Source organism: Eublepharis macularius, chromosome 11 (genome assembly GCF_028583425.1).
Source record: "Eublepharis macularius isolate TG4126 chromosome 11, MPM_Emac_v1.0, whole genome shotgun sequence".
NCBI classification, from domain to species: Eukaryota; Metazoa; Chordata; class Lepidosauria; order Squamata; family Eublepharidae; genus Eublepharis; species Eublepharis macularius.
Window position 1 is genome coordinate 53,286,431 of NC_072800.1, and position 13,044 is coordinate 53,299,474.

Below are 13,044 nucleotides of genomic sequence, written 5' to 3' on the forward strand. Positions count from 1 at the left end.
TGGGGGAGAGCACTATCCTGAGAAATTTACAATCTAAATTTCGAAGTGGATGAGAGAAAGGGAAGGAAGAATCAGGGTAACAAGCAGGGGTCATTTCATAGAAAAAGAGCTGGAGGAACTCATTAGCATAACTCGTTAGCATATGCCACACCCCTTGACATCACTGGAAGTGTGTCATTAGCATAATTGATTTGCATATGCCACACTCCCTGACATCACCTATCCTGGCTGTTTTGGACCTGATCCTGGCCATTTGGGGTCAAAATTGGGCCCAAAATGGTAAAAAGGGGCTGAAAATGGCTGAAAAGGGGCCCCAAATGGTTAGGATCGGGCCCCTGCTGAGTGGAAGAGTAATCCACCACCTGTCAGAGGCCCGATCTGGGCCGTTTGGCCCCAATTCAGGCTGAAACAGGCCCCTAATGGCCAAGAGTCAGGTGGGTGGGGCCACCTGATATGTGACTTCTTTGGGGAACTGCCGGAACTGTGTTCCGGCGTATTCCCCCTTGAAATGAGCCCTGGTAACAAAGAATCTCTTATAAATACATTCCACCTATGCACATTTAGAGATTGAAAGGTGGCAGTTTTACCCGTAAAAAAACAGGTTTTACTTACCATAACTGTTGTTCATCTAGGTCTTCCGTGCAGGCACACATGGGGACTGCACACGCGCAGGCCTGCCGATACCGGAGATTTTAATAGCTAAACACCACCAGGGGGCGCTCCCGCCTCTCAGCGCGCATGCGCGGCCGCTTTCCCGCCGAAACGGACCTTAAGAGGCGGAGCGCCCCTCACATACCCTCAGTTCCTCTTTCGCCGCCCCCTGCAAGGTAAGTACCAAGAGAGTTAGCGGGGAAGGAGGGAGGGCATGTGTGCCTGCACGGAAGACCTAGATGAACAACAGTTATGGTAAGTAAAACCTGTTTTTCATCTACGGTCTTCCTGTGCAGTCCCACATGGGAAGATTCCAAAGCTAAATACCTGGGTGGAGGTGACGCCAAAGCATCACTCAAAGATGGAGTGCAGAACTGCTGTGCCCACCGCTGTCTCCTTTCTATCTAGGATGTCCAGCGCATAATGCTTCACAAAGGTATCCGCCGAGGCCCACGTCGCCGCCCTGCAGATGTCCTGGAGTGGAACACCTCTGAAGAGAGCCGCTGACGACGCCTGGGACCTGGTGGAGTGGGCATGCACTTGCAAAGGACAAGGTAAGTTAGCAGCAGAATAACAGGTCAGTATAGCCTGGACCACCCATCTAGAGATAGTCTGAGCCGAAGCCCGGTTACCCTTCTTCGGTCCAGCAAAACAAATAAACAAATTAGAGTCAATCCTAAATGGTTTTACCCTATCTAAATAAAATAAAATGGCCCTGCGAACATCCAAAGAATGAAGGGCCGCCTCTGCCTCAGAAGCCGGAGTCGGAAAGAAAACCGGCAGAACCAATTCCTGAGATAAATGAAAACGGGATACTACTTTAGGTAAAAACTCAACCTTTGTACGAAGAACGACCTTCTCAGGGTGAAATTTCAAATAAGGGGGCTCGCAAGATAACGCTGCTAGCTCCCCAACCCTCCTGGCTGAAGTAGCCGCAACCAAAAAGGCCACTTTCATGGACAAAAAACGAAGTGGACAGGAAGCCAAGGGTTCAAACGGCTTAGACATCAAACGAGTCAGAACCAGGGGCAACGACCACTGAGGGACCAAAGCCCGCACAGGGGGAAACAAATTATTCAATCCCCTCAAAAATAATTTGGCAGAATAGTGGGAAAAAACAGACTTTCTATCCACTGGAGGGTGAAAAGCAGAGATGGCTGCCAGATAAACCTTGACTGAGGAGTTGGCCAAACCCTCCTGTTTTACCTCCCACAAAAAGTCCAAAATCTCAGAAAGGGTGGACTCAAAAGGATCCAAACCCCTGCGACTACACCACACAGAAAATTTGTCCCACTTAAGGGCATAAGACTGCCTGGTAGACAAACGTCTAGCATTTAAGAGAACATTAGTCACAGCCTCGGAGAAGGCAGCCCCGGCCTGATCAACCACGCTGTGAGTTTGAGTCTCCTGATGTCGTGGTGAAGAACCCCCCCGCAGGTCAGGAGATCGGGAACCACCGGGAGACGGATCGATTGAGTCTGTAGACTCAGAAGGGAGTGAAACCATGGTTGCCTCGGCCAATACGGGGTCACCAGGATGACGGACGCTCTGTCCCTCTGGATCTTGCTGAGGACCCGTGCCAGAAGCGGGAACGGAGGGAAGGCATAACACAGGGGACCTGACCAACTTAACTGAAACGCGTCCCCACTTGATTCTGGGCCTACTCCTCCTCTGGAACAATAAGCTAGGACCTTGCGATTTTCCACAGTCGCAAACAGGTCCAACTCTGGAGTCCCCCATTCCGAGAAGATAGGGGCGAGATACTTGTCCTGGAGGGACCACTCGTAGTTTTCCCTGTGGAGCCTGCTCAGGTGGTCCGCCATGGAATTCTGCACCCCCGGGATGTGAACTGCATGCAGCCAGACAGCATGATCTATGGCCCACTTCCAGAGTCTCATCGCCTCTGTGCAGAGAGCCACAGACGCCGTGCCACCTTGCTTGTTGATGTAAAACATCGCCGTCGTGTTGTCGGTCAGGACCTGAACGGACTTGTTCCGCACGACATCTGTAAAGGAGATCAATGCATATAAAATTGCCCGTAACTCAAGAACATTAATATGTTCCTCACGTTCAGATTCAGACCATAACCCATGGGCATAAAGGCCAGCACAGTGAGCCCCCCAACCGAAAAGGGAAGCATCGGAAGTAACTGACAGATGAGTTTGGTGAAAACCAAACTCCATCCCTTTAAATAAATTAGCATCATCCAGCCACCACTCCAGGGAGGACAGCACCCCCCTAGGGACGGAAAGTCTCCTATTTTGAGAATCACGGGCCGGTGAGAATACTGAATTGAACCACAATTGGAAGGGTCGCATAAATAACCTGGCCAGCGGAACCACAGCCGTAGTAGAAGCCATGCAACCCAAAAGGGTCTGGATAAAGCGAACAGATTGGAAACGACACCTCTGAAGGGTCGAAATAAGCCTCTTAATTTTTGCAGCACGCTCTGAAGGCAAGAAGCCTGCATCCCGAACACCATCCAAAACCACTCCAATAAATTGGATGGAGCGCACCGGGGTCAACTTGGACTTCTTCTGATTAACAAAAAGACCCAGGCGTAAACATAAATTTAAGGTGAGATACACCTGATTGGACACAGAGTCAGCAGAATGACCAACCAAGAGCCAGTCATCCAGATAAGGAAAGATCTGGCAGCCCTGGAGGCGTAAATGAGCCACCACTACTGCCACACACTTGGTGAACACCCTAGGTGCAGTGGCCAACCCAAAGGGTAAAACATTGTATTGAAAGACACGTTGCCCATAGACAAAACGTAAAAACTTCCTGTGTTCAGGGAAAATTGAAATATGAAAATACGCATCCTTCAGATCCAGGACTGCAAACCACGACTGTTGGGGCAACAAGGTCAAAACCATCTGTAAAGTAACCATTTTGAATTTACGAACTCGTATAAATTTATTCAAACCCCTAAGATCCAGGATAGGCCGAAGCCCACCATCCTTCTTCTCCACTAAAAACAGGTTGGAATAGAACCCCAAACCAGCTGAAGCAACCGGAATCTCCTCTATAGCCCCTTTCTGCAATAGGGCTGAGAGCTCTCCCAGGATCTCTGAACGAGGGGGGTCAGAAGAAAACACAGGGAGACGTAGGTAAGGTAAACCAAGAAATTCAACTTTATAACCAAACTGGATAATAGACAAAACCCAAACATCGGAACAAATTGAACACCAGGCATCCAAAAAAGCATTAAGCCTGTCCCCAAATGTGGGGTCAGGTCCCTGTGATTGTCAGAATTGCTTATGCAATTGGTCCTGGTCCTTGGCCTGATGCTGTTGGGAACCAGGCTTGGGACGTTGGCCCTGCCTTCGTCTGGGAAAGGCAGATTGTGGGCTCTGGTAGCTCCTGCGCTGCTGGTAAGCATACCCTTGATAGGGCTGATAGCGGTGTTGTCTGCCACGCTGGAAGGAGCGATAGTATGGGCGAGAAGGCTGCTGCGACGGCTGGTGTAGAACCCCATACGAGCGGGCTGTCAAACGGTCAGTCCTCTTCTTAGAGAGGAACTCGTCAGTTTTCTCTGAAAACAGAGTGGTGCCCTCGAACGGCAGGTCCTCAACCCTGTTCCTTGTCTCAACTGGCAGGGCGGTCGTGCGAAGCCATGCGTACCTGCGCAGTACCACCGAGGAGAGAAGTGATCGAGACGCAGTGTCAGCCATACTTCTCCCAACATTAATTTGGTGTCTGGATAGACGAACAGCCTCCCCCTGAATGACCCGAAGCAGAGTGCGCTGATCTTCGGGAAGCTTAGGAAGAAAAGACGCCACCTTCTTCCATAAAAACAGCTGATAAGCCGCCATCATAGCGGCATAATTCGCCACTTTGATGCCAAACGTAGCCGAAGTATACAACTTCCTACCCAAGGCATCGATCTTTCTACTATCCTTGTCAGTTGGAGCCGATAGCGAGCCCTGGCGAGGCCGAGCTTGCATCTCCTCGGTGACAAGTGAGGATGGAGGAGGGTGAACGGCCAGGAACGGATGAGCATCGTCCTTGGTTCTGTACAAGCTCTCCACTTTTCGATTAGTGGCGGTAGCAGACGCAGGTCGAGACTGCAGCTTCTTCCATAGATCAGCAAACCCCTCAATAAGGGGAAAGGCAATCAAGGGAGTAGAACCCGAATAGATATGTTGCAATATCTTATCAGTAAATTTAGATTCAGTGGAAGTCACTTCAAGGTCCAGGGCTTTCGCCATTCTTTGGAGCAACTCGTTGTAGGCCCGAAAATCATCAGTGGGCGAGGCCTCATCAGATGGCCCAATCTCCTTTTCAGGTGACTCCGACAGAGGAGAAACACTGTAACGGGCCCGGGGTCGTGGAGAGACCCGATCCGACGGGAGGCGGGACGGGTCATAGCCAACATCGGAACCGACTCGAAATGAGGGAGACAACGAAGCACCTCTATAATGCCGGTCCGAGTAGTATGAACTCTCCCTACTAAAGTAACGAGGGACAGGATCATCTCGACGTCGACTCTCCCTGGATCGGCTCCGATAGGACCGTGGGGTCCGACAGCTAGAGCGACGGGCAGACCGACTCCGTCGACTCCGAGCCGACTGAATAGAGTCCGATTCGTACGAGGCCGATCGAGCCCGACCGGAAGGGGTAAGAGGCTTCTCGAGGAGAATGACATCGTCCTCCTGAGCCACCCGGTCCGGAGGAGTCTTGGACTGCGGACGATCACTCGCCTCTGCCTGCTGCTCCACTTGGACAGGAGCGGAGTCGACCGGAACCGACGGGGAAGAGGTGAGTAAGCCTTCCAACACTGCCTTATCATGCTTACTGGAATGCTTATGCTTCTTCTTTTTCTTTTCAGGAACGGCCTTCGATCGCACAGAAGGATCCGAAGTCATCGGAACCGTAGAGGTGGTCTGAGTTGGCGGAGTCGACCTCGGAACCGACGGAGTCGAACTTCTATGGGCGCCACGAGCAGGTGAAGCCGAGACAGCCGACGAGATCGAAGGAGGTCGACTTGCTAGATGTCTCGGAACCGAAGCGGTCGGTTCCGACAAACTCCGACCCGAAGGGATCCTCTCGGACCTCGACTCCGAGCGACTCGGAGACGGCTGAGAACGAGGAGTCTTGGAACCCGAAGGTACAGGAGGACGAGAGGACGCAGACGGAGCAGACGAAGACTTCGGTGGAGGGTCCTCGACTGACATCGCACGCTGCCAGAGAAAGGCATGCAAACGATCCGTCCGTTCCGCCCTGGCCTTTGAGGTAAACGCGCGGCAATGCTTGCACGCCTGAGTGTTGTGAGTTTCCCCAAGGCAATATAAACAAATGGAATGGCCATCCGACCTTGTCATCTTACGATTGCAGGTCTCGCAACGCTTAAACAAGGCCTTCTCAGACATCGCGAACGAAGAAAGCTGTAAACCTCAACGATCGGCGGCGAAAGAGAAACTGAGGGTACGTGAGGGGCGCTCCGCCTCTTAAGGTCCGTTTCGGCGGGAAAGCGGCCGCGCATGCGCGCTGAGAGGCGGGAGCGCCCCCTGGTGGTGTTTAGCTATTAAAATCTCCGGTATCGGCAGGCCTGCGCGTGCGCAGTCCCCATGTGGGACTGCACAGGAAGACCGTAGATGAACTGTCTTGCCAAACTAACCTCTCTTGACAAGAAAGAAAGAAAAAAATGCTTTTCCAGGAAAACCCATGTGACCATTTTTGCATGTGTTATGAATAAAGAGATACACATCACCCACACATTCTTCTACATAAATCAGCAACAGCTGAAACAATCTCATTTACACTTGGCTTATTTTAATCTTATTGACATTTAAGAAACACTGAATGAAACTGGGCCTGTAGTTCTAATGTAATAATGAGAGAATTCATTAATGCTGAGCAGAAATGTCCCCTCCTGCTGCTCTGAAGCCCTGTACACAAACAGGAGCAAAGGTTTTGCCTCACTTACTGGCTGCATGGACAGCACTCCCTGCTGCCGCCATGCCATTTCTTCTGCTTTCTATTCCAACAGCCAGACAGTACAGTGATGGCAGGGTATGATGTCATGTAGACAAGGAGATCTGGATCCATAACGTTCTTTGAATCTTCACTCACGTAGGGGACTGCCAATCTCCAGGTGGGTCCTAGAATTACAATTGATCTCCAGAGATCAGTACTAGAGATGGGCACGATCTGAATTGCGATTTCAAAAAAACCCCGATTTTGGCATTTTCGCCATCGTGACTCAGCTAATCAGTTCTGTCCATGGCAACCGATCCAGCGGTCGGGAGTTTGCTTGTTCGGGACTTTATCGGATGGGTCAGTTTCTGTTTGGAATTGCAGACACTCTGGCACTAGTAATTTATTCCCGGGGCAACGGAGTCAGGGAAATGAGCTGTGTTTGTCCTCCTTCTGTCGCCCTCGAAACACGAATGGAAGCCCAGCTTTCCTTGATTAGCAGGCTTCCTTCCAACCACGGAGCAGCAACCCAGGGGAGGGAGGGGGAAGGGGGTGAGCACAAAGGAAAGGCAAAAAGCAGCGCGGGAGGCTGGGAGGCCACCTGCGCTGTTCGCCTTTCCCCAGGACAAGGGGCGTGTGGGCAAGCTGGCTGTCCCTTGTCCTGGGGAAAGGCAAAAGGCAGTGTGGGTGGCTGGGAGGCCGCCTGCGCCATTCGCCTTTCCCCAGGACAAGAGGCGCGTGGGCAAGCTGGCCACCCCTTGTCTTGCGGGGCAGGTGAATGGCGTGGGCAGCCTCCGAGCCACTCGCGCTGCTGCCAGCTCGGCAGCGCACCGGGACAGCCAACTTGCTGCGTGGGCGTGACTCAGGAGCGCACGCATGTGTGCAAGAGCCTGACTACGGTTGCCCTGGGCGCTGGCGTCCCCGATTCCCGATTGCGGACCGGAAACGAGAGTTGATCATTTAGAATCGGTGGCCTGCGTTCGGCAGCAGCCCAGATCCATGAACGGCTGAATCGGAATTTTTTTTTTTTGGATTGGGCCCATGTCTAATCAGTACCCATGGAGGAAATGGCTGCTTTAGAGGTGGACTTTATGGCATTATACACTACTGAGGTCTTTCCGCTCCCCAACCCCCCCAACCAAATTTCTAGGAATCTCCCAACCCAGAAATGGCAGAAGGAAGGAAGGAAGTTAGATAGAGGCTCTCTGACTAAATAATGACTCAGAGTCCACATATTATTTTGATGGAGGGGCTCCATGTAACAGTTACATTAAATGGCACCAAAACTGGTCTAGATAATTTCGATAGTAAGGCTAATGAACACTGCTATCCTCTTCCATTTGCTGCTGCACACTTTGTAAGATGATTCCACAGGGAATTAAAGGGCAGCACAAAACAAACTTTATTTAACACTGTGTTTGCTACAACTCATGTCAACATTTGCAGTTCTCTACTTGCACTGCCTAGAATTGCTTTCCTTCATTCCCTTATCAGAGAACGTTACGATTCCTGGTAGTTTTATATTTTTTAAAAATAATTCCTTTCTGTATTTGATATATCAAATTCTATTATACCGTAATCAAGCTCTGCCTTTATAACTACAATTCATTTGCAGGTTTTAAAGCTGATATTGACTATTGAACAGGTTTGGCTTGCAATGCTTTTTTAAAATGACATTCACTTGTGTCCCTTTGCCAATTTAAAAATTCAGCTTTTAATTATCATTTATAGGAAAATCCACACATGGCTCATCTCCTGGAACAGAAATTCAGTTAACCAATGGAGAAATGATGCATTTTCATCATTTCTGGCCAGGGAAACTTGTTTTTCCCTTGTGTTTCTCTCTCTAACTTTGCATATTTTAGGAAAATAATTAAATCTGACATTTTCTGAATTCTTTTCCATTTGCTGGATTGGAATATGCAAGGGTCATTTCGTAGAAAAAGAGCTGGAGGAACTCATCAGCACAACTCATTAGCATATGACATGACCCTTGACATCACCAGAAGTGTGTCATTAGCATAACTGATTTGCATATGGCACACTCCCTGACATCACCTATCCTGGCTGTTTTGGACCCAATCTTGGCCATTCAGGGCCAAAATTGGACTCTAAATGGCAAAAAGGGGCTAAAAAGGGCTGAAAAGGGGTCCAAAATGGTCAGGATCGGGCCACTGCAGAGTCGGAGAGTGACCCACCACCCATCAGAGGCCTGATCCGGGCTGTTTTGGCCCCAATCCAGGCTGAAACAGGCCCAAAATGGCCAAGAGTCTGATGGGCGGGGGGCCCTGACATGTGACCTCTTTGGGGAACTGCCGGAACTGCGTTCCCCCTCATTCCCCCTCGAAATGAGCCCTGGGGATACATACCATGGCTGATGCCAGATTTTATACCAGTGATCTGGGTCTGGCTTTATACCACACATTGAGTAATCTTTATAAGTAATGATGGGTAACCCCCATCCCATGGGTAACCTTGAAAAGAAAAATCTTGCTTTTGAATTTGCAAACTCTTTGATGCTCGCAATGATGTCAGCAAGAATGTCAGCAAGTTTCTAAATGCCCCTTCCATTTCCATGGGTCCCCTTCCTTTCATATTTACAAGATTTGCAACAAGAGGTCCTTTCTTCCATAAGGGCCAGAGCTAGAGTTGCTGTCAGAGCGCTGGTTTACAATGGGGTCTCCTAGGATCAAATCCACACTCAGCCATGAAACTCCCAGGGTAAACATGGGGCAGTCACTTTCTCTCAGCCTTATCTACCTCACTGGGTTGTTATGAGGATCAAATTAAGAAGAGGGCAATCATGTACACTGCCTGGAGAAGAATGAGATTAAAAAATTATGAAATAGGCAAGACACAGACAGACATCCAGGGAAAATGGCATCGTTGAGATTCCCCGAGGTGCAAACTTTGCATTCTTCCCTGACTCAGATTGCAACATGATAAAATGGCATAATTTCAGGTTTGGGTAATCTCACAAAGCTCCTCAAAATCACATATTTCTTACCATAGGTTTTAATTAGTCAAATATGACTCTTCTATTTCTTGTGCTTTTCACTTCTTTTTTGAGAATTTGTGTGTGATGTACTTCAAATTCATTAATCAAATACTTGATTCTTTTCCCCTTTATTGCACTGTCATCAAACTGGAAAACCTAAAATACAACTATTATTCATGTGCCACATGAACAAGTAGTATCAACTTCACTGGGTGCAACTGAAGAGCTGGGGGGCCAAGTGGGCTTATAAAGCCTCTATCTCTGCCCCCCCCACTGCATTTCCTGGATGCCTGGGAAGGCCCCCGCTGCCTCTCCCTCCTCCAGGGAGGCAAATCCTGCTCCTCAGCCAAGTGGCTATTGCACAGCCAGGAGTGCCACATTCTCTCTACACATGAAACTACACTTAAAAGGATCGAATCTATGAGCTCCCTTGATGTCTTTAATTTGACATAAAAACATCCCCAACATCTTCTCTAGTGCAGGAGGAATAGAAGCTGCTATTAGATCAAATATGGAAAAAAGAGAAGCAACCTGCATTTCACATTTAAAGAAACTGATGGGTATATCAAGTTTTAACATAAAATCAGACCTTCTGAGCGAGTAGCCAAACATTCACCATTCTGTATTTTCAGCAGTTTTCTTTCAGTATTGAAGTTAAGCAACCTTCCAGAGTGGGGATTTGAACCTGGGTCTCCCAGATCCTAGTCTGACACTTTTAACCACTACTCCACACTGACTGTAAGAATAGGATTGCCAGGTCCCTATACCCTCCCAGCGGGAAGGGGGAACCTGGCACTTACCTACCTCATGCCTTCTGTATGTCTTTTTTTGCAGGTGCGTTAAGTGCGGGCCCACTCCTTGTGCGTGCATGATGTCACTTCCGGCAGTGATGTCATCACGCCAACCACGGGAGCACTCCTGTGCTTCATGCAGGGTCAATTCTTTGAGTCTGCAGAATTCTTTGACAATCGTCTTGTTCGGGGCTGATTTTGGCCCCAAACAAAGTGTGGGAGCACTCCCACGGCCAGTGTAACAATGTCACTTCTGGAAGTGATGTTATTGTGTCTGCTGGGAGCGCTGCACGTGTTCTCGGGGCACCTGCCAGTGGCAGGCAATTTCCAGGTGGCCAAAAACCTCCCACTGCTTGCCAGCAACGGTTGGGCAAGAAGGTAAAGTGCCGGGAGATTGCCTGCCACTATATATAGCTTACATAGTTATGTAGTTGGCAATTTTAATAGACAGTTTCAGCGTAATATCTGCCTCTCATCTATATGTTGTTGTTGTTGTTTTAATTCCAAGCATGGTTAATTTTTCAGCTTTAATTCAAATTGCAAACCTCCCAACAGTAACATTTTTTCCTTATGATTCTTTATGATGCTGCTAAATTTTAGAATCCTTTAAAAAATCCTTCTAGGCTTCCATATAGGCCTGTGATTCATATGATAACACACCATTAAATACAGATAAAACTAACCAATGATAATCTTGAGGGTAAAATCAACTCATATGCAATTATTCACAATACACTTTTTTAAAAAAGAACCCAAAACTCATGCTACTGCAGTTAATTTAAAGATGGAGCCATGATGAATGGTCTGGGAGAAACAATGACAGCAAGTACTGAATCCTTCCCTCAGGTAAAATAGACATTTCATCCACAGCAGCTTTTCTTTGTGGTGTTTATATTCACAAAATCTCACTGCGGTAATTTTCACTCTCTGTCATCACTTGGATGCCAAGATATTAATGTTGTCATTAAATTATTCATCTTAGCATCAATTAAAAAAAAACCCAAGCATTTCAAGGCTTTTCATTTTTGCTGCTCTCATAATTTAGACACTATTTCACAAAAGACAAACACATCTTACATAGTTCCCAAGTAATTTCTAACAGATGCAAATAGGACTGTCAAAACAACCACCTTCATGTCTGGATTATTTAGTCATTTAGGGTTTTTTAAAAGAATACAAAACAGTACTGAATAGGTACAACCTAGAATTCTCCCAGAATTACTACTGATCTCCAGTAGAAAATAGCAAGAGTCCAGTAGCACCTATAAGACCAACAAAATTTGTGGAAGGGTATGAGCTTTCATGAGTCACAGCTCACACCTCAAAAAGGAAGCTTAGGAGGGGGGCCCCTATGGCATTACATCCCTGCTAAGATCCCTCTCACCCCCAAACTCCACCATCCCCAGGCTCTATCCCCAAGACTCCAGGAATATTGACAACCCTGCCCTGAACTGTCGAAGGCTTTCACGGCCGGAGAACGATGGTTGTTGTGGATTTTCCGGGCTGTATAGCCGTGGTCCTGGCATTGTAGTTCCTGATGTTTCGCCAGCAGCTGTGACTGGCATCTTCAGAGGTGTAGCACCAAAAGACAGAGATCTCTTAGTGTCACAGTGTGGAGAAGATGTTGGCAGGTAATTTATATCTACTCAGGAACGTGGGTTTGGGCTGAGTCATCCTGTAAGAGTTTCCCAGGGTGTGGAATGCTAATGGAGGGAGGCTTCACTGTATCCTGAGGAGGTTCTTTTGTATATGGATTGTTGCTTGATATGCTAATCTTCTCTGCAGGGCTATTGTAGGATGTAGAGTATTTTGTTAGCCTGGTGTTTTTCAGGACTGGAAACCATGCTCTATTCATTCTTAAAGTCTCTTCTTTCCTGTTGAAATTGTGCTTATGCTTATGAATTTCAATGGCTTCCCTGTGCAATCTGACGAAGTAGTTGAAAGTGTTATACAGTATTTTAGTGTCCTGGAATAAGATACTGTGTCCTGTTTGAGTTAGGCTATGTTCAGCCACTGCTGGTTTTTCTGGATGGCCAAGTCTGCAGTGTCTTTCATGTTCTTTTATTCTTGTCTGGATGCTACGCTGTGTGGTCCCAATGTAAACTTGTCCACAGCTGCAGGGTATAGGGTATATTCCTGCAGAGGTGAGGGGGTCTCTACTGTCTTTTGCTGATCGTAACATCTGTTGTATTTTTCTGGTGGGTTTGAATACTGTTTGTAAGTTGTGCTTTTTCATAAGCTTTCACATCTGATCAGTGATTCCTTTGGATATATGTCAAAAACACTTTTCCTGTGGGAGACTGTTTTTCCTTAGTTGTTTGATTTATCCTTAGTTTAATCGCTCTTCTGATTTCATTTCTGGAGTAGCCATTTGCTTGAAGTGCGTGGTTTAGATGATTAGTTTCCTCGCTGAGAAAGTGCGGTTCACGTATCCATCTTGCACAGTCTGCTAATGTTTTTATTATGCCTCTTTTCTGTCAAGGGTGGTGATTGGAGTTTTTGTGTAAGTACCGATCCGTGTGATTTGTTTTCCTGTAGACCTTGTGACCTAAGAAGACCTTGTGACCTCTAGAATCAGCACCCTACTAACTTACAGTCTGGTTCCGGTTTGTGGATGATACCTTTATCATTTGGAGCCACGGTGAGGAAGAATTGACGGAGTTTTTAAACCACCTCAACAAT

General features: G+C 47.8%; 2 protein-coding genes across 2 annotated transcripts in view; both read right to left on the bottom strand.

Annotated features, from left to right (window-relative positions):
• The window catches only part of HDAC9 (histone deacetylase 9), a 572,443-nt gene that overhangs the window by 383,580 nt on the left and 175,819 nt on the right, over window positions 1-13,044 (bottom strand). The gene's annotated exons all lie outside the window — the stretch shown is intronic.
• LOC129337218 (uncharacterized) lies at window positions 682-3,255 on the bottom strand. The gene is made up of 2 exons (XM_054990744.1): window positions 979-3,255; window positions 682-820 (listed from the first exon to the last, which is right to left on the bottom strand). The coding sequence occupies exon 1, from the start codon at window positions 2,389-2,391 to the stop codon at window positions 1,003-1,005; it is 1,389 nt and encodes a 462-aa protein (XP_054846719.1). The 5' UTR covers window positions 2,392-3,255; the 3' UTR covers window positions 682-820; window positions 979-1,002.